We start from the raw sequence: 23,123 nt of genomic DNA, 5'->3' as shown, positions 1-23,123 counted from the left end.
GTTCCAAGATATGTTGTCAAAGGCCTTTTCCGCATCTACAAACATCAAAATAGCTCTTGTATTGCTTCTCTTTTCTAACCTTTCCAGCACATCCACTATATTCTTTATATTTCCATTGAGGTGCCTTTCTGGCAAAAAGCCTGCTTGATCATTGTGGATGTACTCCTTCAACACTCCTCTCAGTCCCTTGGCCAAAATACTTGCAAATATTTTGTAGTCTACATTCAATAAGGAGATTGGTCGGTAATTTTTAACTTGTGTTTTTTCTGTGTCCGGCTTTGGTATCAGAGTAATATAAGCTTCCTTCCAAGACTCAGGTGCCTTCTTCCCCTGTATTATTTCATTGCAAACCTCCATCATTGGTTGTATCATCCAATCTTTTAAAACTTTATAGTATTTTGCTGTAAGTCCATCCGGTCCTGGAGCCTTATCCAACTGCATATCCTTTATTGCTTCTTCTATCTCTTGCTTTGTGATGGGGAGATTGAGCATAGTTTTCTTTTCCTCTGGTATCTTACGCATTCCATTTTTCTCCAAAAACTGTTGGATCAAATCACTATCCTGTTTTTCTTTCTTATATAATTGCTTATAGAATTTTTGAAAACATTTCCTAATATCCTTAGGATCCTCGATGCTTTTTCCTTCATAATTTAGACTTGTAATAGTGTTCTGTTTCTGACGCTTCTTCAATTGCCAAGCCAATAACTTTCCGCATTTATTCGCCAACTCAAAGGTTCTCTGTCTCAGCCATTTAATTTTCCACTCTATTTCCAAATTTATCAAATTTGAAAATTGAACTTTTAGCGCTTTGATTTCTTTTTGTATCTGCTGGTCTTTTGGTTTACTCCTCAATTTTTCTTCTTTCTCTTTAATTTTTGCCAAGATTCTTTCTTTCTTTTCATTTTGTTCTTTCCTTCTGATCGCATTTTGCTGAATCAGAAAACCTCTCATTACGGCTTTGCTCACGTCCCAAATCACCCTCTTTTCCAAATTCATATTTAAATTGATTTCAAAATAGTCTTTTAGGGTTCTTTGGGCCTTCTCAATAATTTTATCATTTCTTAGAAGCGAATCATTCATCCTCCATCTGAATGAACCTTGCAAAGTCAATTTTAATTCCAATTGAACCGAATTTTGGGTCTATCTGTACCTTAGTGATTCTTGGTGCCAAATCCTTTGTAATCCATATATAATCGAGTCTGCTCCAAGCCAACACCGCCTCTGAAAAGAAAGTTGCCTCTCTTTCCAGAGGATTGTGCAGTCTCCATGAGTCGATTAAGTCCAAGTTATCTGTCATCTCAAAAAATGATTTTGGTAGTCTTCCTTCATTCGAAAACTTGGTTCTTTGTGACCAATCCATTAATGTGGAGACCACACCATTCAAATCTCCCATGCAGATAATTTTGTAATCCAAATAGTCCAATAGAGTATCATGGATTCTTTTAAAAAAGTCCACTTTAGCATCATTCGGTGCGTAGATTCCCAGAATTAAGAATTTTTCTCCTTGCATGTTTATTTCTATTGCCACGTATCTTCCCTCATTGTCCTTGAAAAGTAATTTTGGATTGTACTTTTCCTTTGCGTATATCACCACTCTTTTTTTAACTTTGTCTGATGAAATAAAGTCCTGTCCCAGCTTTTTGTTCTGTAATACTCTTCTGTGGATTCTCACAACATGAGTCTCTTGCAAACAGATTACATCCAAATTTTGTTTAATCAATATATGATTTACCTGGTTCCTCTTGGCCTTTGAGTTAAGACCTCTTACATTCCACGTCAAAAACCTTAGCGCCATTTTTACTCTTTGTCAGGTATCGGTGCTGTTGCTCCCAATAGCTCTTTGTCGTCGTCCTGTTCAGGTCTAGCTGGTGGTCTTGATGACGGTAGTCCCAACCTTCCCAGAAGTGCTTCTTGTTCTTTTCCTGCGTCAAATTCCTCTGAATATGTATCCAGAAACTTTTGTTTCTCCTCCACTGATCTTATTCTTATCTTTCAATCTTTATACTTGAAGGAAAGGCCTTATGGAAACTCCCACCGGAAAAAGATTCCTTTTTTCTTCAAAACTGTGGTCACGTCAGTATATCTCTTCCTCAGGTCAAGGAGGAGTTGAGGGATGTCTTTAAAAAGTATAAATTGCTGGTTGCCAATCACCAAATTCGTTGCGTAATGGAGTTCCAATATTTTATCTCTATCTTCCTTGGTTCTAAATTCGATCATACAGTCATTTACAGTTTTCCTTTTCTTACTTTTCCCACCAAATCTGAATGCTCTCACCACCGTTTTATTCAGCTCCTCCTCATCCAGATCCCAAAATTCTGCCAGCTCTTCAATTTAAAAAGTTTTAAAGTCCTCTTTTTCCAGTTCTGGTAGCGATCTGATCCTCAAATTAGTCTGTCTCTCCTTCAACTCCAGCATAGCCATCCGAATCTGCAATTCCTCCTGCTGTTGATCCACTGCCTTTAATTTGACATTTTTGATAGTATTGACTTGTACTTGCACTTCTGTAAGTTGTTCCTTAGTTTGCTTTATTTCTGTTTTCATAGAACCCACCTCCTTACCCAATCTGTCAAGTGTCTGTGTATTCTGACGCACCTCCTGAGAATTTTGCTTCAATTGTTCTGTGTTAGCATTCACACTTGCTGTCAATACTGCCAGCTGTGCTAAAATTTGCTCCTCAAAAGATTTCACAGAGCCTTTTCTTTGATCCCTTCTTTTCACTGTCTGTGCTGGTGTTGTTTTATCATCATCCATTCTCAAGGTCACCCAGCTGCAGATGGTTTCCTAGGCTCTGAGAACTCCAAAAATCACTTTAAACTGTCAAAAGCACTATTTTTTATGGCCACTAGAGGGACCCTTGCTGTTCAGTCTGTAATCCCAATAGATAACCACAGAAGTCGTACTGTTTCACTTTCAGTTACAGGTGGGTAGCCGTGCTGGTCTGCCATAGTCGAAACAAAATAGAAAATTCTTTCCAGTAGCACCTTAGAGACCGACTGAGATTGTTCTTGGTATGAGCTTGGTATCTGAAGAAGTGTGCATGCACACGAAAGCTCATACCAAGAACAAACTCAGTTGGTCTCTAAGGTGCTACTGGAAAGAATTTTCTATTTTGTTTCACTTTCAGGCAAAGTCAAAAGAGTTACCAAAAGTTTTTGTACAAATCCAAAGTGTTTCAAAGTGGCTTTCTGCTCCTTCTAACCCTTCAAAGTCCTCCCAGGGCTTCCACAGGTTTCAAAGCAGCAGTAAATTCAAGTCGGAAACAATGTATCCAACAGTATACTCAGTTCTTTGCATCACAATGGCTGCCCACAGACTGACCCGGCTTCCGTATTCCAGAGGGCGCGTGAGGCTTCCTCTTTCAATTTCGCCTTCAAAAACACTCTTAAGTCCCACTTTCTTGCCCCCCCCACTGGGTTTTACCCCTCAGGGGGCTTGCTTTTCCCAAACTTTAAAGTTTTTATAAACTTCAAAAAGTTCTCGGCTGTACATTAAGTCCCGTTACAACAGTCCTATCGCAAGCAGGGGGAGACGGACTTCCTTTTTACGTCTCCCTCCGATCCAAATCTTCTAAAATTTTCAAATAATGAATGCTCCTTACTTACAGAGTCCAAAACTTTCAAATCCAATTTAAGGAAGGATGAGGCGCTCTTAATCCGCCGGCAACGCTGCTTCACAATGTCAGGCAAGCGGTTGATTCAAGCGCCCGCGCCTACCACCTCACCCGCTCTCGGCAGCTCTTATTAGAGCTTACCGGGGGGCAAAGGAGGCGCAAAGGGCATCAGCCGAATCTCCAAGTCTGCAGAACTCTCAATCTGCAGTTTAAACGGGGCCGTATCACAGTAACGGTACCCCAGAAGCCTGGCAACGTCGGCACCCCCCAGACTGGGAAGGAACCCTGCCGATCGGTAATGGCGCTCACCGGAAGTCCAATAGTTTATAAATTTTACCCAAAAGGTAGACCTCTATTATGATGGACTCAAATTTTGTCTTTTCAATGATTGAACTGTCTTTCTTGAATCTGGATATAAGTTGAGAGTAAGCAAGCAGATTCATTGTAGAATTTTACAATTTTAAAATTCTACAAGGCAGGCTTAAATTTTAAAATTCTACAAGGCAGGCTTAAGCAGTACGTGGACCGAGAACTCCCAGAAGTGCAAGATGGATTTTGAAGGGGCAGAGGAACCAGAGACCAAATTGCAAACATGCGCTGGATTATGGAGAAAGCTAGAGAGTTCCAGAAAAACATTTACTTCTGCTTCATTGACTACGCAAAAGCATTTGACTGTGTCGACCACAGCAAACTATGGCAAGTGCTTAAAGAAATGGGAGTGCCGGATCACCTCATCTGTCTCCTGAGAAATCTCTATGTGGGACAAGAAGCTACAGTTAGAACTGGATATGGAATAACTGATTGGTTCAAAATTGGGAAAGGAGTACGACAAGGCTGTATATTGTCTCCCTGCTTATTTAACTTATATGCAGAATTCATCATGCGAAAGGTTGGGCTGGATGAATCCCAAACCGGAATGAAGATTGCCGGAAAAAATATCAACAACCTCAGATATGCTGATGATACTACCTTGATGGCAGAAAGTGAGGAGGAATTAAAGAACCTTTTAATGAGGGTGAAAGAAGAGAGCGCAAAATATGGTCTGAAGCTCAACATCAAAAAAACTAAGATCATGGCCACTGGTCCCATCACCTCCTGGCAAATAGAAGGGGAAGAAATGGAGGCAGTGAGAGATTTCACTTTCTTGGGTTCCATGATCACTGCAGATGGTGACAGCAGTCACGAAATTAGAAGACGCCTGCTTCTTGGAAGAAAAGCAATGACAAACCTAGACAGCATCTTAAAAAGCAGAGACATCACCTTGCCGACAAAGGTCCGTATAGCTAAAGCTATGGTTTTCCCAGTAGTAATGTACGGAAGTGAGAGCTGGACCATCAAGAAGGCTGATCGCCGAAGAATTGATGCTTTTGAATTATGGTGCTGGAGGAGACTCTTGAGAGTCCCATGGACTGCAAGAAGATCAAACCTATCCATTCTTAAAGAAATCAGCCCTGAGTGCTCACTGGAAGGACAGATCCTGAAGTTGAGGCTCCAGTACTTTGGCCACCTCATGAGAAGAGAAGACTCCCTGGAAGAGACCCTGATGTTGGGAAAGATCAAGGAGAAGGGGACGACAGAGGACGAGATGGTTGGACAGTGTTCTCGAAGCGACTAACATGAGTTTGGCCAAACTGCGAGAGGCAGTGAAGGATAGGCGTGGCCTGGTCCATGGGGTCACGAAGAGTCGGACACGACTGAACGACTGAACAACAACAACAACAACAACAACAACAAGCAGATTCATATTTCTCTTCTTCTTTAATACTTCAGCATGAATTTGATCTGTTCTTGAAGACGAACCATATCTTGGTACAATATATAGTCGTACATTCTCCTCTTGGCTCTAATAAAAACGTTCCAGTGGTCACATTAACAGTGCAGGAGAGGGTATTTTTGTGTTTAATGTGGTGCAACATGATTTTTGTGGTGCAGGTTGTGCCCCGGGCTATGATGTGTGATTTTCCGGTGACTTCTGGGTGGCCCAAACAAAAAGGGTGCGGATCAATGAGGATCCGTGCTTCAGAACCAGGTTTTGGGGCCGTGGTATCACCACGAAACGGTGGATCCGTGTTTTTGTGGTGCAGGCTGTGCCTCTGGCTATGATGTGTGATTTGCCGGTGAGTCTGATGTGGCGCAGTGCAAAAGGGTGCGGATTCGTGAGGATCCGCGCTTCAGAACCCCGTTTTTGGGCCATGGTGCGGCCAGGAAGCGGTGGACCCGTGTTTTTTGTGGTGCAGGCTGTGCCCCTGGCTATGATGTGTGACTTGCCGGTGAGTTTGATGTGGCGCAGTGCAAAAGGGTGCGGATTCGTGAGGATCCGCTCTTCAGAACCCCGTTTTTGGGCCGTGGTGCGGCCAGGAAGCGGTGGACCCGTGTTTTTTGTGGTGCAGGCTGTGCCCCTGGCTATGATGTGTGACTTGCCGTTGAGTTTGATGTGGCGCAGTGCAAAAGGGTGCGGATTCGTGAGGATCCGCGCTTCAGAACCCTGTTTTTGGGCCGTGGTGTCTCCAGGAAGCGGTGGACCCGTGTTTTTTGTGGTGCAGGCTGTGCCCCTGGCTATGATGTGTGACTTGCCGGTGAGTTTGATGTGGCGCAGTGCAAAAAGGGTGCGGATTCGTGAGGATCCGCGCTTCAGAACCCCGTTTTTGGGCCGTGGTGTCGCCAGGAAGCGGTGGACCCGTGTTTTTTGTGGTGCAGGCTGTGCCCCTGGCTATGTTGTGTGACTTGCCGGTGAGTTTGATGTGGCGCAGTGCAAAAGGGGTGCGGATTCGTGAGGATCCGCGCTTCAGAACCCCGTTTTTGGGCCGTGGTGTCGCCAGGAAGCGGTGGACCCGTGTTTTTTGTGGTGCAGGCTGTGCCTCTGGCTATGATGTGTGATTTGCCGGTGAGTTTGATGTGGCGCAGTGCCAAAAGGGTGCGGATTCGTGAGGATCCGCGCTTCAGAACCCCGTTTTTGGGCCGTGGTGTCGCCAGGAAGCGGTGGACCCGTGTTTTTTGTGGTGCAGGCTGTGCCCCTGGCTATGTTGTGTGACTTGCCGGTGAGTTTGATGTGGCGCAGTGCAAAAGGGGTGCGGATTCGTGAGGATCCACGCTTCAGAACCCCGTTTTGGGCCGTGGTGTCGCCAGGAAGCGGTGGACCCGTGTTTTTTGTGGTGCAGGCTGTGCCTCTGGCTATGATGTGTGATTTGCCGGTGAGTTTGATGTGGCGCAGTGCCAAAAGGGTGCGGATTCGTGAGGATCCGCGCTTCAGAACCCCGTTTTTGGGCCGTGGTGTCGCCAGGAAGCGGTGGACCCGTGTTTTTTGTGGTGCAGGCTGTGCCCCTGGCTATGATGTGTGACTTTCCGGTGAGTTTGATGTGGCGCAGTGCCAAAAGGGTGCGGATTCGTGAGGATCCGCGCTTCAGAACCCCGTTTTTTGGGCCGTGGTGTCGCCAGGAAGCGGTGGACCCGTGTTTTTTGTGGTGCAGGCTGTGCCCCTGGCTATGTTGTGTGATTTGCCGGTGAGTTTGATGTGGCGCAGTGCAAAAGGGTGCGGATTCGTGAGGATCCGCGCTTCAGAACCCTGTTTTTGGGCCGTGGTGCGGCCAGGAAGCGGTGGACCCGTGTTTTTTGTGGTGCAGGCTGTGCCCCTGGCTATGATGTGTGACTTGCCGGTGAGTTTGATGTGGCGCAGTGCAAAAGGGTGCGGATTCGTGAGGATCCGCTCTTCAGAACCCCGTTTTTGGGCCGTGGTGCGGCCAGGAAGCGGTGGACCCGTGTTTTTTGTGGTGCAGGCTGTGCCCCTGGCTATGATGTGTGACTTGCCGTTGAGTTTGATGTGGCGCAGTGCAAAAAGGGTGCGGATTCGTGAGGATCCGCGCTTCAGAACCCCGTTTTTTGGGCCGTGGTGTCGCCAGGAAGCGGTGGACCCGTGTTTTTTGTGGTGCAGGCTGTGCCCCTGGCTATGTTGTGTGACTTGCCGGTGAGTTTGATGTGGCGCAGTGCAAAAGGGGTGCGGATTCGTGAGGATCCGCGCTTCAGAACCCCGTTTTTGGGCCGTGGTGTCGCCAAGAAGCGGTGGACCCGTGTTTTTTGTGGTGCAGGCTGTGCCTCTGGCTATGATGTGTGATTTGCCGGTGAGTTTGATGTGGCGCAGTGCCAAAAGGGTGCGGATTCGTGAGGATCCGCGCTTCTGAACCCCGTTTTTGGGCCGTGGTGTCGCCAGGAAGCGGTGGACCCGTGTTTTTTGTGGTGCAGGCTGTGCCTCTGGCTATGATGTGTGATTTGCCGGTGAGTTTGATGTGGCGCAGTGCAAAAGGGTGCGGATTCGTGAGGATCCGCACTTCAGAACCATGTTTTTGCGCCATTGCAGCCTCACGGAATAGTGGAAACGTGATTTTTTTGGTCCTGCCTATAGATTAGTATTTGGTGTAGAGTATCATGGTGGTTTTATTTTGTTTCAATATAAAAATCATATGAATTCATGTGGATCCATGCCTCAGATCTATATTTTTGTGGTGCAGAACCCCGTTTTTGGGCCGTGGTGTCGCCAGGAAGCGTTGGATCCGTGTTTTTTGTGGTGCAAGCTGTGCCCCTGGCTATGATGTGTGATTTGCCGGTGAGTTTGATGTGGCGCAGTGCAAAAAGGGTGCGGATCCATGAGGATCCGTGCTTCAGAACCCCGTTTTTGGGCCGTGGTGTCGCCAGGAAGCGGTGGACCCGTGTTTTTTGTGGTGCAGGCTGTGCCCCTGGCTATGTTGTGTCATTTGCCGTTGAGTTTGATGTGGCCCAGTGCAAAAAGGTTGAGGATCCGTGAGGATCCGCGCTTCAGAACCATGTTTTTGCGCCATTGCGGCCTCACGGAATAGTGGAAACGTGATTTTTTTGGTCCTGCCTATAGATTAGTATTTGGTGTAGAGTATCATGGTGGTTTTATTTTGTTTCAATATAAAAATCATATGAATTCATGTGGATCCATGCCTCGGATCTATGTTTTTGTGGTGCAGAACCCCGTTTTTGGGCCGTGGTGTCGCCAGGAAGCGTTGGATCCGTGTTTTTTGTGGTGCAGGCTGTGCCCCTGGCTTTGATGTGTGATTTGCCGGTGAGTTTGATGTGGCGCAGTGCAAAAAGGGTGCGGATCCGTGAGGATCCGTGCTTCAGAACCACGTTTTTGGGCCGTGGTGTCGCCAGGAAGCGGTGGACCCGTGTTTTTTGTGGTGCAGGCTGTGCCCCTGGACATTATGTGTGATTTGACGGTTAGTTAGGGGTGGCCCAATGCAAAAAGGGTGCGGATCCGTGAGGATCCGTGCTTCAAAACCAAGTTTTTGCGCCATATTGTCGCGAGGAAGCCATGGATCCCAGATTTTTGTGGTGCAGGCTGTGCCCCTGGACATGATATGTGATTTGACGGTGAGTTTGGGGTGTCCCAATGCAGAAATCATGAGGATCCATGAGGATCCGTGTTTTTTAAACAAGTTTTTGCACCATTGTGGCCCCACAAAACAGTGGGTGCATGATTTTTTTGATGCTACATATAGACTGAGATGTGGTCTACAGTATCATGGTGGTTTTTTTTCATTTGAATGAAAAAATCATATGAATTCATGAGGATCCGTCTAGATCCGCCTTTTCCCCTTTTCCATCCAAAGAGGCTATAAGGAATTTGCTAATCTCCTGTTTACCCTGTAGACCATCAATGCACTTAAAACGAACTTTCCTTCTTTCAAACCTGCTTCGATTTTATTTCACATCGAAATGTCTGTGCTATTCTTATCAGCTCCGGAAAGTTGTGGCAGCCTAAAACTCTCCCGCTTCTTAGAAACACCATCCTTAGCCTCCTCCTCACAAGTGTGGGTGACAGCGAATGATGCTCTCCTCTCTTCTATGAAGACGAAAAGTCCTCTGCACCTGACCAATGAACTTTTCCCACGTTTATTTACATGCATTGCTGCAGGGCAGAACCTGGTCCTGCTTCTTCAGCAATAACCCATCGGAAGGCATTTTAAACTATACAGCGCCACCGTGTGGCGGATAGGTTCCCTTGATTGCGATAGACTTCCCTTCCCCACGTTGGGGACCAAATGGCTGCCTCCTCCCCTGCAGATTAGGTATCAACTGGGGAAAGGAAGGCCGTTTTCACTGAGGGTGATTCTTGCTAACAAGCTGATTTATCAGCTGCTCCTCACTGATGTAACACATGGATAACTGTCTTAAACCAATGTATTATAATGAAACATACTTTCTTCAACAAAGAAACCCCCTTTCTCAAGTAGTCAGGATGGCCGAGCGGTCTAAGGCGCTGCGTTCAGGTCGCAGTCTCCCCTGGAGGCGTGGGTTCGAATCCCACTTCTGACAAGCCAGCTTTTCTTGGGTCAGATATATTACGGGCAACCAGGACTCACCAGGTTATTAAGGCATTTTAGCGGACTTAATACGTATCTGAAGAAGTGTGCATGGACACGAAAGCTCATACCAAGAACAAACTTAGTTGGTCTCTAAGGTGCTACTGAAAGGAATTTTTTTATTTTTTATTTTGTTTTAACTATGGCAGACCAACACGGCTACCTACCTGCAACTGGAGATATCTTTGTGTTAGGTTACTATATCTCTCTGAGTAGCTGTTCTCAGAGTCAGTTAAGTATTTAAGAAACTCGGTGCCACTCTTACCTGGGCTTCAAATCTACATTGGGGTGGGGAAGTAAAGCCAGGAACTGCTTTAAAATTGCAACGTTTCCACCCCAAGTCAAAGTTATTTATGTAACCGGTTATTTAGCTTCCTGAAATTACAATAAGCTGCTTGGCGTCTTTTCTTCAAGTATTGTGTGCGGAACATAAAAATGGAAAAAGTAGGGCGTTGGAATTTACTAGCTTTCATGGAGACATAATGATAAATAAATTTTCTCCTCCTCCCAGCAGGAAATAAACGAAGATCTACCCTGAAGTTTAAAAAGGCTTAACATAAAACTCCTAAATGCATTTCAATGTAGTGCAGTTACTAAAGAGCCAGAAAACCTGCAGATAAAGATCAAGAATCGAACAGATACTCGGCAGCTGCCGGAGATAATTTTGCATCGTGCGAGCTCTTTTCCAAGACCATGTGGTGGCTCTTAAAAGAGCCTTTGCGGTGCAACAAGATTCGTGTCCTGGAGACGCACACAGGCGGGCGGGCGCTTCTCAGGCCCTCTCTCCGCGGAGAGCTGGATGTCCTTGGGCATGATGTTGGCGTGGATGGCGCAAAGGTTGATGCCCTCCAACAGGCCCACCAGGTAAGCCTCGCTCGCCTCCTGCAGAGCCATCACGGCTGAGCTCTGGAAGCGCAGGTCCGTCTTGAAGTCCTGCGCGATCTGGCGCACCAGGCGTTGGTGTGTTAAATTGAAAAGAAAGGGAAGAGAAGGTGACTTGTGTATGTGGGGGTGGGGTGGGGTAGTGGGGAAGTTTGTATGGTGGGATTTGGGAAGTTGTGCTGGCCCCGGGGGTGCCTGGGCCAGTGGACACCGGGTGGGAAGACCAGAAACTCACCAGGGGCTGAGCGGGGCGTGGTCAGCAGCCCCAGACAACAGAGGTGGGTCCAGTGAAGCGACCAAGTCCTGGATCAGGTAACAGTCAGTGGGTCTAGCTGGGTGGTCAGAGATCAGGAACACGCCAAGGGTTAGTCCAAGAAGCAGGGTCAAGGTCCAGTCCAAGGTTCAGCAGTCCAATATGATGTCAGTCCGGCAGGAAGCAGGGCAAGGTAAGGGTCAGGAACAGGAACAAGGACACAGGCAGGCACAGGGTTGCAACTGTGCTGCTCTCGCAATTTGGGGCTGGGTGTGGCCGGCTTTTGTCTGCCCCGAGGCATAGGCCGGCCCCAATCATCTGGTGACTTGCCTCTCCTGGCCTGGAGTGGAGCACTCCTCCTGCGGGAACTCAGTTCCCTTCACCTCTCTGTCCTGAACCTCTGCAGCTCAGGAGAGGCTGGTGGGTTACCGGACCCAGGAGCAGCCTTGGCTTCCTCTGAAATGTAGAATATTGATCTCCAAAAGGACACCAGGGTCACTTAGTCTGACCCACTTCAATGCAGGCATTTCGACCAATAAATATAAAATATTGACCCCGGGATCATCTAGTCTGACCCCCTACAATGCGGGAATTTCAAGCAAGAAATACAGAAGTTTGAGCCCAAAGGGACATCAGGGTCATCTAGCCTGACCCCCTTCAATGCAGGAATTTCAAGCAAGAAATAAAGAAGATTGAAGCCAAAGGGACCTCGGCGTCATTTAGTCTGACCCCCTTCAATGTAGGCATTTCAAACAATAAATACATAAAATTGAGCCCAAAGGGACCCCGGGGTCATCTAGTCTGACCACTTCAATGCGGGAATTTCAAGCAATAAATATAGAATATTGACCCCCCCCAAAGGGAACCCAGGGTCATCTATTCTGACCCCCTTCAATGTGGGAATTTCAAACAAGAAATATTTCAAGAAATATAGAAGATTGAGGCCAAGGGGACCCCAGAGTCATCTAGTCTGACCCCCCTTTCAGGCAGGCATTTCAAGCCAGAAGTATTTCAAGAAATATGGAAGATTGAAGCCAAAGGGAGCCCAGGGTCATCTAGTGTGACCCCCTTCATTGCAGGCATTTCAAGCAATAAATATAGAATATTGCCCTCCTTTCCCCTCCTGGCACACCCTCCTTGAATGCTGGAATGTGCCCCGGAACCCTGATAACTCCACTTGCTCACCTGGATGGAGGCTAGAGAAGCGTGAGTATTTATCTATAGACACAAGCCTACTATACAAAGATACATTTGCATCCGTTGCTCTGCCCCTGTTGTCTGTGGCCACACCCACCAATGGCATGTTGCCCTCAGGAGGCTGCCTAGAAGGGAATGTGGCCCTCAGGCTGAAAAACATTCCCCACCCACTGCCTTAACCCTGTCTAAACATCCTGCTTTCAACAGTGTCCAGGCAGATGTTGCCTAGAAGCCCCAAGCCAGGTCACAAAACGAGGAACCTTCCGCTACTGTTTCTCCTTCAGCAACTGATATTCACAGATAGACTGCCTCTGGACATGAAGGTTCATTTTCGGGCATAAACTGCTTCGGCCTCACCTTATCCTTTGTGATCTAGTCACGGCTCACTTGCAGGTTTTCTGAGTACAGCCAACTTTCGTTGGTTTTGGGCCTTACATTTACTGCCGGAGGGCTTGGAAAGGTGTGGAGGAGTGGGGGAAATCAAATTTCACACTGTCTAAAAGGAGTTGAAGGCCGGAAACCCACACAGGTGAGAATGCTGTGCTTTGCTGTTTTTTCCTGCCAGCTGGTTCCGGAAGGCTCATGGGGAAACTTTAGACCAGTCTTCACCAACCTGGTGCCCTTGATGTTTTGAACTACAACTCCCATCATGCTGCCTGGGCCTGATGGATGTTGCAGTCTAAAATGGGTGCACTGTCTACAAATGATGGGAGTTGCAGTGCAAAACTGTTAAAGAGATTTCAAAGTGCCTACGTGCAGCTAGCCACCTATGTCAATTAACTGTTGGCTGAAAGCCAAGATCTGCTCTCTCTCCAGACCCTTAGCAACAACCTATGATTGGTTCAGGAGTTCCTAAAGAATGAGCTCTGAGTGAGAGCTGTGTGTGGTGTGTGTAACTTGGTTAATGAAGGTTGAGAGAGAGAGACAGACAGAGAGGGGAAAGGTTTTTACTTTTGTTTCTTTTATTTCCAAAGCCTGTACATAGTAACTTATGGATACTAGTTGTTTCAATAATACTGTATATAGTTATCCAAGTGAGTTGCTGAGTTCCTGCGTTGTGCTGTCCAGTCAATGCTCTACAGCCAGAAGCTTCCAGAAAACCTGTGTTCACTCTGCTGTGTCCAGGACTACGTTATTTCATGTTGTAAGAAAATCTGCCTTATTCCCTTATGGGGTACACAACAGCCCTTGCAAAGTCCTCTGCAGTTCTCCATTGGTAGGAGTAAAAAACAGAGGCCAACCAGAGAAAACTGAGAAGCAAAGCAGCTAGCAAGCTTGATCTTTATTTAAGCTGTTGCAACAACGGTGTTTCAGGGAAAAGACCCAGAACAAAGCCAGCATGCTCTTATAAAGACATTTCAAAACCCCCCTTGGAGTCTAGCCCACCCCCAGAAACATCAATCACGGAATAGGTGTAACCCAAGCTCATCACCCAGGCGCTATCTGATGTCTCTTCTCAGTAGCCTAGCCATTCCTTTGAGATGGTAATCTTCTTTAATTCCTGGAACAATTAAATCCCTCACCCCTCCTTCCTTGCAGAGACCCATTTGGTAAACATTTGGTCATTTTGAGAGTCAAAATGGTGTGAGACCTGTCTGCCTCTGACATGTGGCCTGTTTGCTTGGAAAATTAATAACAATTATAATATATATATAAAAGAATTGTAATTTCTTATAACATTCCTGACACTAAATCTTAATAAAAACATCTGCAGAGCACCCAGATTGGTGGAGCCTGATTTAATTTGAAATGGACAGCATTTTTACATCCCTAATTAATTTATTTACTACCATCAACATCTGTATGTTGATTTTTCCTCTCTCATCCTGACGCTTCCCCCCCAAAAAACCATAATTTACCACTGAACTGGAGCAAACGGCAATTAGGTTTTCCATGGATAATCCACTTACCCTTCCGCTACTCTTTCCAGGGACTGCCTGCGATTTTAAAGCTCCATATCTGAGCGCCCCCCCCCCTTTGCAGTTTCTCTGTGAAGACCCACTCATTGAAGCTCAATCACAGCAAACATCAATCTTTGGAAACCCAATAGCTGTTTGCTCCAATCAGCTTTAAAGAGCGGGTTTTTGCTGGGAAAACCTGGGACAAAGAAAAACCACACTTGGATGCTGAGCATTAAAGTGCGGACCTCTGCCTGCAAAGAGCGGGGCAAAAGATAAGTGTGGATAAGCCGGTACAAAGTAGGAAAATGCCAGGACAAGAAAAAATCCACTGGACCTGGAAAGCGTGGAGCAGTGTGGAAAAGCAGTCCCGTCCCCCACCATTTCCCTGGTTACATACGCTTCAGATTGCAGGACTCCGCTAACCCATAAATAACGCTTCAGGTTAAGAATCTTGGATCCACTTTTTTAAAAAATAGTCCAGTCTGTAGGCGTGGCTTCCAGATTTGATTTGACACCGGATTGTTGAGTTATTTTTTAAAAAATTAGAGGATCCATGAGGATCCGCGTAGACCCGCGTTTTACCCAGACCCCTTGCGGATCAGCAGCTCCGTCGACTTCTGGTAGCGGCGGATCTCGCGCAGCGCCACCTTGCCCGGCCGGTAGCGGTGAGGCTTCTTCACTCTTCTGGGCGGCTTTGGTCGCCAGCTGTTTGCGAGGCGCCTTCCCGCCAGTGGACTTGCGAGCCGTCTACTTCGTGCGGGCCATCTTCCTCTTCACGCGGATAAAAACTTCTTCGTCAGAAAGGAGAAAGAAATGAAGCAAAGGGGCTTTGGACCGCCTTTGTATAGCCAGCGGCTGCGTCGATTGGTTGAATGAGGTCAAGGGGACCGTTGCAGAATTTGAATTTCCCGGGCTAGGCATTGATTGGATAGACTTTGCAGCACGCCTTCATCCCTCCGCTCCTTGCCAAGGTTTTTCCTATATGGAAATACAATGCTATAAGAAATATAGGGAATGAAGTGGTTTATTTCTCCCCCACCCCGGAAAATATCTTAAAAGTAGGAAGAGTTTCAACACATCTCACCGCAGCACTTAGCCGTAAACAATAGGTGATCTGTAGGACCCTGAATGTGAAACTATAGTGGTGAATTTCAGTAAACTTGATAAGGGGCATTGCATAACATACATTGAAGACTGATTGGATGCGTTAATAAATTGGTTCAGGCTGTTGCATTGCTTTGCACGCTTTCTTGGGAGTAAACTGCACTGGGCTGAGCGAGACTTCTCCGTAGACATTCATAGGATCAGGCTCCACGTCTTATTGCAGCTCAAGACTCTTGTCTGCAACCCTATACCCACTTTCCTGGGAAGAAAGTCCATTGAAATCGGACATTTCCTTAAAGACTAAGAATTCATTTAGCCATTACTGAAGAAACTGAGTTGCTAGATAATCTGTTAACAAAGGATAATTTGAAAGCCGCGCCCTAACATGTGATTGGCTACTCAAGGGCTCCCGCCCTCAAAACACCGCGGGGTTTTTTTCATTTGAAATTGCCGCCAAAACCGCAGTTTTATGCTTTCAAACATGGATTTCACAATTGTGTTCGTCTCGTAATTGTGCAATTCTATGCAGTTACACAACATAAAATCAGGTTACTCGCAGCAGAATTGGTTAGGTTTGCAACTACGCTCATGGAATTGAACCAATCAGTGAAATATTCATTGAACGGAGAAAACTTCGCATTTAAGTGGCAATTCCAGAAACATTTTATCCTTCTCACTTACAAGAGCCTTCTAGTATCTTTTAGTATCTTAAGTGACATGTGATATAGCGGAACCCTATATAGTTGCAGCTTTCCCCCCCTCTGCAACAATGTAGCACATTTCACATTATTTAAGTTGTATCATGGGTATTGGCCTTGAAACTTTTTTCTACACCTGCTTAGGAAAAGTACACACGGTTCCAAAAGGCAACGCTAAAAAGCCTAAGTTTCATATGATCAAAGCTCTTATGAATTGTGGGTGGCTCTTAAAAGAGCCTTTGTGGGGTTTTTTTTCTGCTGTAGTTCCGATGAAACGGTATCTATTTTCCTTTGGCCTTGTGGCTCTCGGTTTTCTTGGGCAACAGCACAGCCTGGATGTTGGGGAGGACGCCTCCTTGAGCAATGGTGACTTTGCCCAGTAGCTTGTTCAGCTCCTCGTCGTTGCGGATGGCGAGCTGCAAGTGGCGAGGGATGATCCTGGTCTTCTTGTTGTCCCGTGCAGCGTTTCCGGCCAACTCCAGGATCTCAGCAGTCAGGTACTCCAGCACAGCAGCCAAGTAGACGGGCGCTCCGGCTCCGACGCGCTCTGCGTAATTCCCTTTGCGCAGAAGACGGTGCACACGACCAACGGGGAACTGGAGCCCAGCGCGGGAAGAGCGAGTCTTTGCCTTGGCCCGAGCCTTGCCTCCTTGCTTTCCACGTCCAGACATGATTCTAATTTCAAAAGAGTATAAAACTAACGAGTCCTAGCAGACACAACACAGCTGAAAAACAAACGCGCTCCTCGGCCTTTTATTCAGTCCTGCGGATTGTAATTGCGAATTCCCATTGGTTAGCTTTCGAGTTTCTCCCTATCTGTCCAATTGGAAGACCGGTGCTTTTTGCTACCCAATAGGCAGACAGCATTTATACCATCCAATAGAAATCAAAGATGTAGAATTCTACTATTTGCATGTAACAATCTAATCGTCCAATAGTCGTCGCTGGTTTCTGAGCCAATGAAAATTCGATTGTTTCAATCCTGCGATTAGCATGGAAGCCGTATAAATACAGGACGCTCAGTCGCTGCTTTCATTTCGTCTCGGATTTCCTGTTGATTTGCCTGTGATTGAGAGAAAACAGTACCATGCCTGAGCCAGCCAAATCTGCTCCCGCGGCCAAGAAGGGCTCCAAGAAGGCCGTCACCAAGACTCAGAAGAAGGGCGACAAGAAGCGCAAGAAGAGCCGCAAGGAGAGCTACTCCATCTACGTCTACAAGGTGCTCAAGCAGGTCCACCCGGACACGGGCATCTCCTCCAAGGCCATGAGCATCATGAACTCCTTCGTCAACGACATCTTCGAGCGCATCGCGGCCGAGGCTTCCCGCCTGGCGCATTACAACAAGCGCTCCACCATCACCTCCCGGGAGATCCAGACCGCCGTGAGACTCCTGCTGCCCGGAGAGCTGGCCAAGCACGCCGTCTCCGAGGGCACCAAGGCCGTCACCAAGTACACCAGCTCCAAGTGAATTTCGCCTCCTCACATACCCAAAGGCTCTTTTAAGAGCCACCCACTTTTTCATAAAGAGCTGTTATAACTACGGATATTTTATTTATTTGCTTGCTTGCATGCATTTCTAAACTGCAAGCTGGTTTACAATATGGCACGGTAACCAATAATGCCCCGCCCAACGCTTTAAACGCCATAGATTGCTTCATTAGTTAAAGGGCTGGAAAAACAGGAATGTTTTTGCCTGCCGCCTAAACAAGATAAGTAACAAGGGTCCCAGGCAAGCCTGAGGGCAGCATTGAATAAAGTTGGGAGTTGTTACTATGGGAGTATTGAAAACGTATCCTATAGTAAGAAGACTTTAAGGAGTGTTGTGCCACAGATAGTTAGCTAATATCTTCTTAATAGGAGTTTTAAGAGAGTCGAGATCTTGTCCCTCTCATTTAAAAAATAATAATCTGATTTCTAAATTCTTCCTTAAAAGTAGCATATAACTTTATGGCTAGGCTATGCTGCAACTTCAACGAATTTAATGTTTTAGTTTATATACTACAGTCCCCTCTTATTTGGCTATTTTAATGGCAGATAAAATCTACTTCACTTCCGCAACAGTGACAGTCTCCCAATCCCAGTTGTTGGGATAGCGTTTAAAATGCTAAATTTTGTCTCTAACCAAATTAGAGTAAATTGGGTTGCAGTAGATTGCCAACCCAAAAAAAGAAGCATTAGGGCCAGTTTATTTGACAACCCAGTAAGAGAGACGTTAGAGACGTTTATGCTTATGACAGTCCTATCTGCTTTGAAAAATTCGTATCCTACCTCTTCTGTTTCATCCTTTCATTTGTTGAGGTTTCAATGTCACGCTTCCATGTTACGGGAAAGCGCTGCAGTGATAAATTCGCATATGGATAGCTCTATGCCCCAGAGACGTTTACAAGGAGTACAGAGTTACAGAAACACGTGATGGTTGCAGATTAATTCCTTCTAGTTTGTGTTTGCGCCAGATACATCTTGCCCGCAAATTGAGTAGCCCTGGTCTTTTTTCACAAAAGAATATGTTATTTGCACACCGTAACTGGAGTGTTTTATTTTTCCGTGAAAGAACTCGAGGCAATTTCAGTACATATTCCTGGTATCCCTGCGGAAATGCGTCGAGTTTCCTTGTTCCTTGTCTTTTGGCGCCGCCTTGTGATGTGATTTTAAAAAACAATGCACAGGACGTAGAGCGTTTCCACATGGAAAGAATGAGCAACGTGCAGCTGGCCGGTTAGCTCAGTTGGTTAGAGCGTGGTGCTAATAACGCCAAGGTCGCGGGTTCGATCCCCGTACGGGCCACTACACTGTATTTTATATTTGTGAAGCGTCACAAGGCTAATGTAACAACAAACTATATACTATTATATATGTTTTCCAATGGAAAGTGAGGCCTTTCTGACCCAAACTGTATTTGAGCATTCTGGAGAAAGTTACACATCATGCTAATGCTAAATGTGTTTATAACATTTTATGCTAAAAGGGGGGGGGATATTTTGCAAAGAAGCTACTAGTTTTGCTGTCCTCACAAAAAGTTTAATACTAGGGCACTGAAAAGCCCCAACCAGATGTTTCAAAAGTCTTTTCTCTTCTTCGATGAATGTTGAAGATGTGGTGAGTATTGAAAACAGTACATCTTTTCATTTGTGGAACAGCTGCCAAAGCTTCATCTCTGGGTGGGTGATTGATAGTAGCTTCCCTGAGACATAGGAACCTGGAGTTTGGAAAAGAGCCTATGCTACACAATTTCCACTTACTTGGCTGAGGCCTCTTAAGAGCTTGAGTGATAGACTGTCATAATGTTCAATATCATAGGCCAGGGGTGGCCAGCTCCCAAGAGACTGCGATCTACTCAGAGTTAAAAACTGGCAGTGATCCACCCCCTTTTTGGGGTTCAGGTCAAAGTTGTTGTTGTTGAGCTTTTTTTTAGGAAGGAGGAAGGCCCATTTTTTAGGGGAGTTCGGGTCAAAGTTGTTGAGTTTTTTCAGGGAGATGGTAACATGTTGAACTTTTTTAGGGGGGCCACAGTTGTTCAGCTTCTTTGGGGGGACCCAGTGATCTACTGCAGACGTCCAGTGATCTACCGGTAGATCACGATCTACGTGTTGGACATGCCTGCCATAGGCCAATGGCCCATCTAGTCCAGCACCCTCATTCTCAGTCGCTAACCAGATGCCTGTGGGAAACCATTGAGAGCAGATCATGAACACAAGAGCCCTGTGGTTTCCAGAAATATTCAGAAGCATTGCTGCTTCCAAATGTGGAGGTTGAACATAGCCATCATGGCTGGTAGCCACTGATAGCTCTCTCCTCCATGAATTGGTCTAATCCTCTTTTAAAGACATCCAAGGAATTTGATACACGATAAAATAATAATAAATAAAATGGTGACAGTCACTGCCTTGTGAGGAGTGAGTTCCATAGAACAAGCACTTTCTTTTATCTGTCCTAAATCTTCCAACATTCAGTTTCATACGATGTCCATAAGAATAAAAGAAAATTATGATAAATTCATTTGGAGATGGCATTTAACACCAGTCAGATTAAATCAAATAAACAAGGAATATTCAGTGTTATGTTGGAGGGGATGCCAGGAAACACGGAATTATGTTCACATGTGCTGAGGGTGTAAATATGTTTTAAAAAAATATTAATGAATGGCAAAGGGTGTTTAAGGAGATAACAGAAATCACTGGGTTAAAGCTGACCAAAAGCCCAGAGGTAGCATTATTATCAATTTATGATGGTGTGGAAGGTTTGCAGGCTATGAAGGACTTGCTCTCAAATTTATTGACAGCTGCACAAATTATGATAGCTAGGAAGTGGAAGGGGCAAGCAGAATATAAAGTGGAAGAATGGTATAAAGGGGTGTGGGATATAGCTACAAATGATAAATTAACATGTGCCACTAAGGTAAGATGGGGAACAAGCAAGAGAAATGATTTTGAGGAGATATGGAGAATGTTCATAGAATCTGTACTGTTAAAACAGAAAGGGGTCAAATCTTCGCAAGAGGTGTTGAAATTTTGGGAGGTTGGATGGTCTCACTGGTGGGGTGTACATTTTTATGATTATTACTTTGTCAAAGCAAAACAAAACAAAATAAAAAAACAAGTACCGTACTGGTGTTATGAAAGAGGGAGAAAAACTTTTCTCTACTTCCACTTGCATAACTTTATAAACTTCGCCTTTTACTTGTCTTTTCTATATATTAAAAACTACCAAACATTGCATCTTTTCTTCATAGGAGAGTCGCAATGCTGGTAGCCCTTTTCTGAATGTTTTCCAGCTCGACAATATCCTTTTGAGGTGGTGTGACCAAAATTGTACACAGTACTCCATGTGTGGTTGCACCATAGATTTGTATAGCAGCATTATGATACTGGCAGTTTTATTTCCAGTTCCTTTCTGAATGATCGCTAGCATGGAATTCACCTTTTTCATTGCAGCTGCCAACAGGGTCAATATGGTCACCAAGCCATCTACTATTATCCAAAGGTCTTGCTCCTGGTCCATTACCTCCAGTTCAGACCCCATGAATGTGTGCGTAAAATTAAGTTTTGTTTTGCTCCAACATACATGACTTTACTTTAACAACCCTGAACAATTTAGAGTCATCAGCAAACTTGGCCATCTTTATTGCTCAGTCCTAACTCTAAATCATCAATGAACAAGTTTAAAAGCACAGGTCCCAACACTGATCCTTGGGGACATTGTACCACCTGGCCAATGGCCAGGAAAATTAGCAACATTATATATGTTTGGGTAGCTAGTACCACCTGTATACACAGCACTTTTACAGCTGACACAGAGGCAAGTCGCTGCTCCAAAGCCCTTACAATCTAAAATTTGACAAAGAGAAGCTGAAAAAGAAAGATAACTGGGTAACCTATGGAGATAAGGTCACCATTTTGGGCTCAAAGACTCTTTCAGGTTACATTCCCAGTGAGTAGACAAAGACATCCACACCCTGCCCCATTCATGATGCATTAGAAGGAATGTTTGTCTGGCAACCTTATCTAGGTCATTTTGCTTCAGTTGCATCAATGGGCACTCCAAGTCTGTTTTTAGCTTTGGGTGAGGTTCAATAAGATATTGGCATTTTCAGGCTGTGCATTTAAAGTTGTTTGGGAGGTCTTGTGCAACAAACTTGCCTGGATTTATTTATTTTATTTTTTTTACAAAGAAAGCAATGGGGAAATGCACTAGAAAGTGATTTGAAACAACTTCGGCCTCCCCACAGACAAATCTGAAAGCCTTTTCTGAGGCCAGACGAATCTGATGCTTCAGCATATGGCTTCTGAAGCCCTCAACACATGAAAAGATAGTTCCAGTTACAGGTGGGTAGCCGTGTTGGTCTGCCATAGTCAAAACAAAATAAAAAATTCTTTCCAGTAGCACCTTAGAGACCAACTAAGTTTGTTCTTGGTATGAGCTTTCGTGTGCATCTGAAGAAGTGTGCATGCACACGAAAGCTCATACCAAGAACAAACTTAGTTGGTCTCTAAGGTGCTACTGGAAAGAATTTTTTATTTTGTTTTCACATGAAAAGAGTAATGTTTAGTAGATTTTGAAGACTTGGTTGCTGTATCTGACAGTCCAGGAAATGCTTGTGTTATAAGACATCGAAGGTGTCATAAATAAAATGAATGTTCATAAGTGCACAAGGTAAACACACATGCTCATACCAAAAACAAACTTAGTTGGTCTTTAAGGTACTACTGGAAAGATTTTTGTTTTTAATTTATTTTTTATTTTGTTTTGACTATGCGTAAGAGTGTTATAAGAATTTTAAGGTCATATATAAAAAATTAAATGTTCATAAGTGTATATATAAACCACATGTCTGAAACCCCACAGATAAGCCCCTGAACAAATTGACCTCAAATATTTCTCTGCAAGGTCTGTTACGGAAATTATGGGGGGGGGGTCACCTAAGCAAAGTCTCCTCCTGAGTAAACTCATTTGGGATATGGAGTGATGTCCTTAAGGGGACCCATCTCTCTGCCATGATCCAGTAGGCGAGAGACCACATGCACAGGGAAATGCCTCAGCAGGTAATCTCTGGGTGCTTCAGGAAGCCACTGGGCTAATATCCCTAAACTGGAATCCCATTGTTCTCTCCCAGATAAGTGCTCAAGGTATCCTTGCCAATACTTAACACCAATTCACATTGGCCCAGGGCTATCTCCCTGATATTGCTCTGTTTCCCCCATATGCTAATCTTGTCTTTCCTATATGTCAATCATGTATAACCCTTCCCTTTAGTGATGTAGTGATGATGTAGTAATGATGTTTCCAAACTGTATTCTGGGATATGATAGGAGTTTTAAAAAGTTCTTGTAACACTGTTCTGGGGGGCAGTTTGACTGTAACCTATTGCGCAATAAACCCTGTATTGTCCTTGCTCCAGTGGCTGGACTTCTTTTATTTAACTCCGCAGAAACCAGTGGGCTTATCCCTAAGGGCCAGGTGGCTGGGCAGTTCCACACCTGGGATTTTTCTTTTACAGGTCAAAGTGGGAAATCTTCCCATTGTCTCTATCCTCACAAATCCTGTCTTAAGGGCACATTCCAGATATGAACAGGGTGTGAGCCTGTGACCTGTGACCTAGAT

At 45.2% G+C, this 23,123-nt stretch overlaps 2 protein-coding genes, 2 non-coding genes and 1 pseudogene across 4 annotated transcripts; 3 read left to right on the top strand and 2 right to left on the bottom strand.

The window, feature by feature from the left end:
• Positions 1 to 9,860: 9,860 nt before the first annotated feature.
• On the top strand, positions 9,861 to 9,943 carry TRNAL-CAG. The gene has a single exon. It is a non-coding gene; the product is annotated as a tRNA-Leu (tRNA).
• A 752-nt stretch (positions 9,944 to 10,695) lies between these two features.
• LOC117057352 lies at positions 10,696 to 14,988 on the bottom strand (annotated as a pseudogene).
• Positions 14,989 to 16,283: 1,295 nt separating this feature from the next.
• Positions 16,284 to 16,746, bottom strand: LOC117058108 (histone H2A type 2-C-like). The gene has a single exon (XM_033169048.1). It carries the CDS (start codon positions 16,694 to 16,696, stop codon positions 16,307 to 16,309), a length of 390 nt encoding a protein of 129 aa, XP_033024939.1. The 5' UTR covers positions 16,697 to 16,746; the 3' UTR covers positions 16,284 to 16,306.
• A 328-nt stretch (positions 16,747 to 17,074) lies between these two features.
• LOC117058117 (histone H2B 1/2/3/4/6-like) lies at positions 17,075 to 17,553 on the top strand. Its single transcript, XM_033169058.1, has one exon. It carries the CDS (start codon positions 17,113 to 17,115, stop codon positions 17,491 to 17,493), a length of 381 nt encoding a protein of 126 aa, XP_033024949.1. The 5' UTR covers positions 17,075 to 17,112; the 3' UTR covers positions 17,494 to 17,553.
• Positions 17,554 to 18,735: 1,182 nt separating this feature from the next.
• TRNAI-AAU lies at positions 18,736 to 18,809 on the top strand. The gene has a single exon. It is a non-coding gene; the product is annotated as a tRNA-Ile (tRNA).
• Positions 18,810 to 23,123: the final 4,314 nt, after the last annotated feature.

This window comes from Lacerta agilis, chromosome 14 (genome assembly GCF_009819535.1).
Source record: "Lacerta agilis isolate rLacAgi1 chromosome 14, rLacAgi1.pri, whole genome shotgun sequence".
NCBI classification, from domain to species: Eukaryota; Metazoa; Chordata; class Lepidosauria; order Squamata; family Lacertidae; genus Lacerta; species Lacerta agilis.
This window is presented reverse-complemented; position numbering and strand designations above follow the sequence as displayed.

Bases quoted from the DNA above. Each gene is read 5' to 3' on its own strand.
- LOC117058117 (XM_033169058.1), top strand. From the start codon at position 17,113: ATGCCTGAGCCAGCCAAATCTGCTCCCGCGGCCAAGAAGGGCTCCAAG.
- LOC117058108 (XM_033169048.1), bottom strand. From the start codon at position 16,696: ATGTCTGGACGTGGAAAGCAAGGAGGCAAGGCTCGGGCCAAGGCAAAG.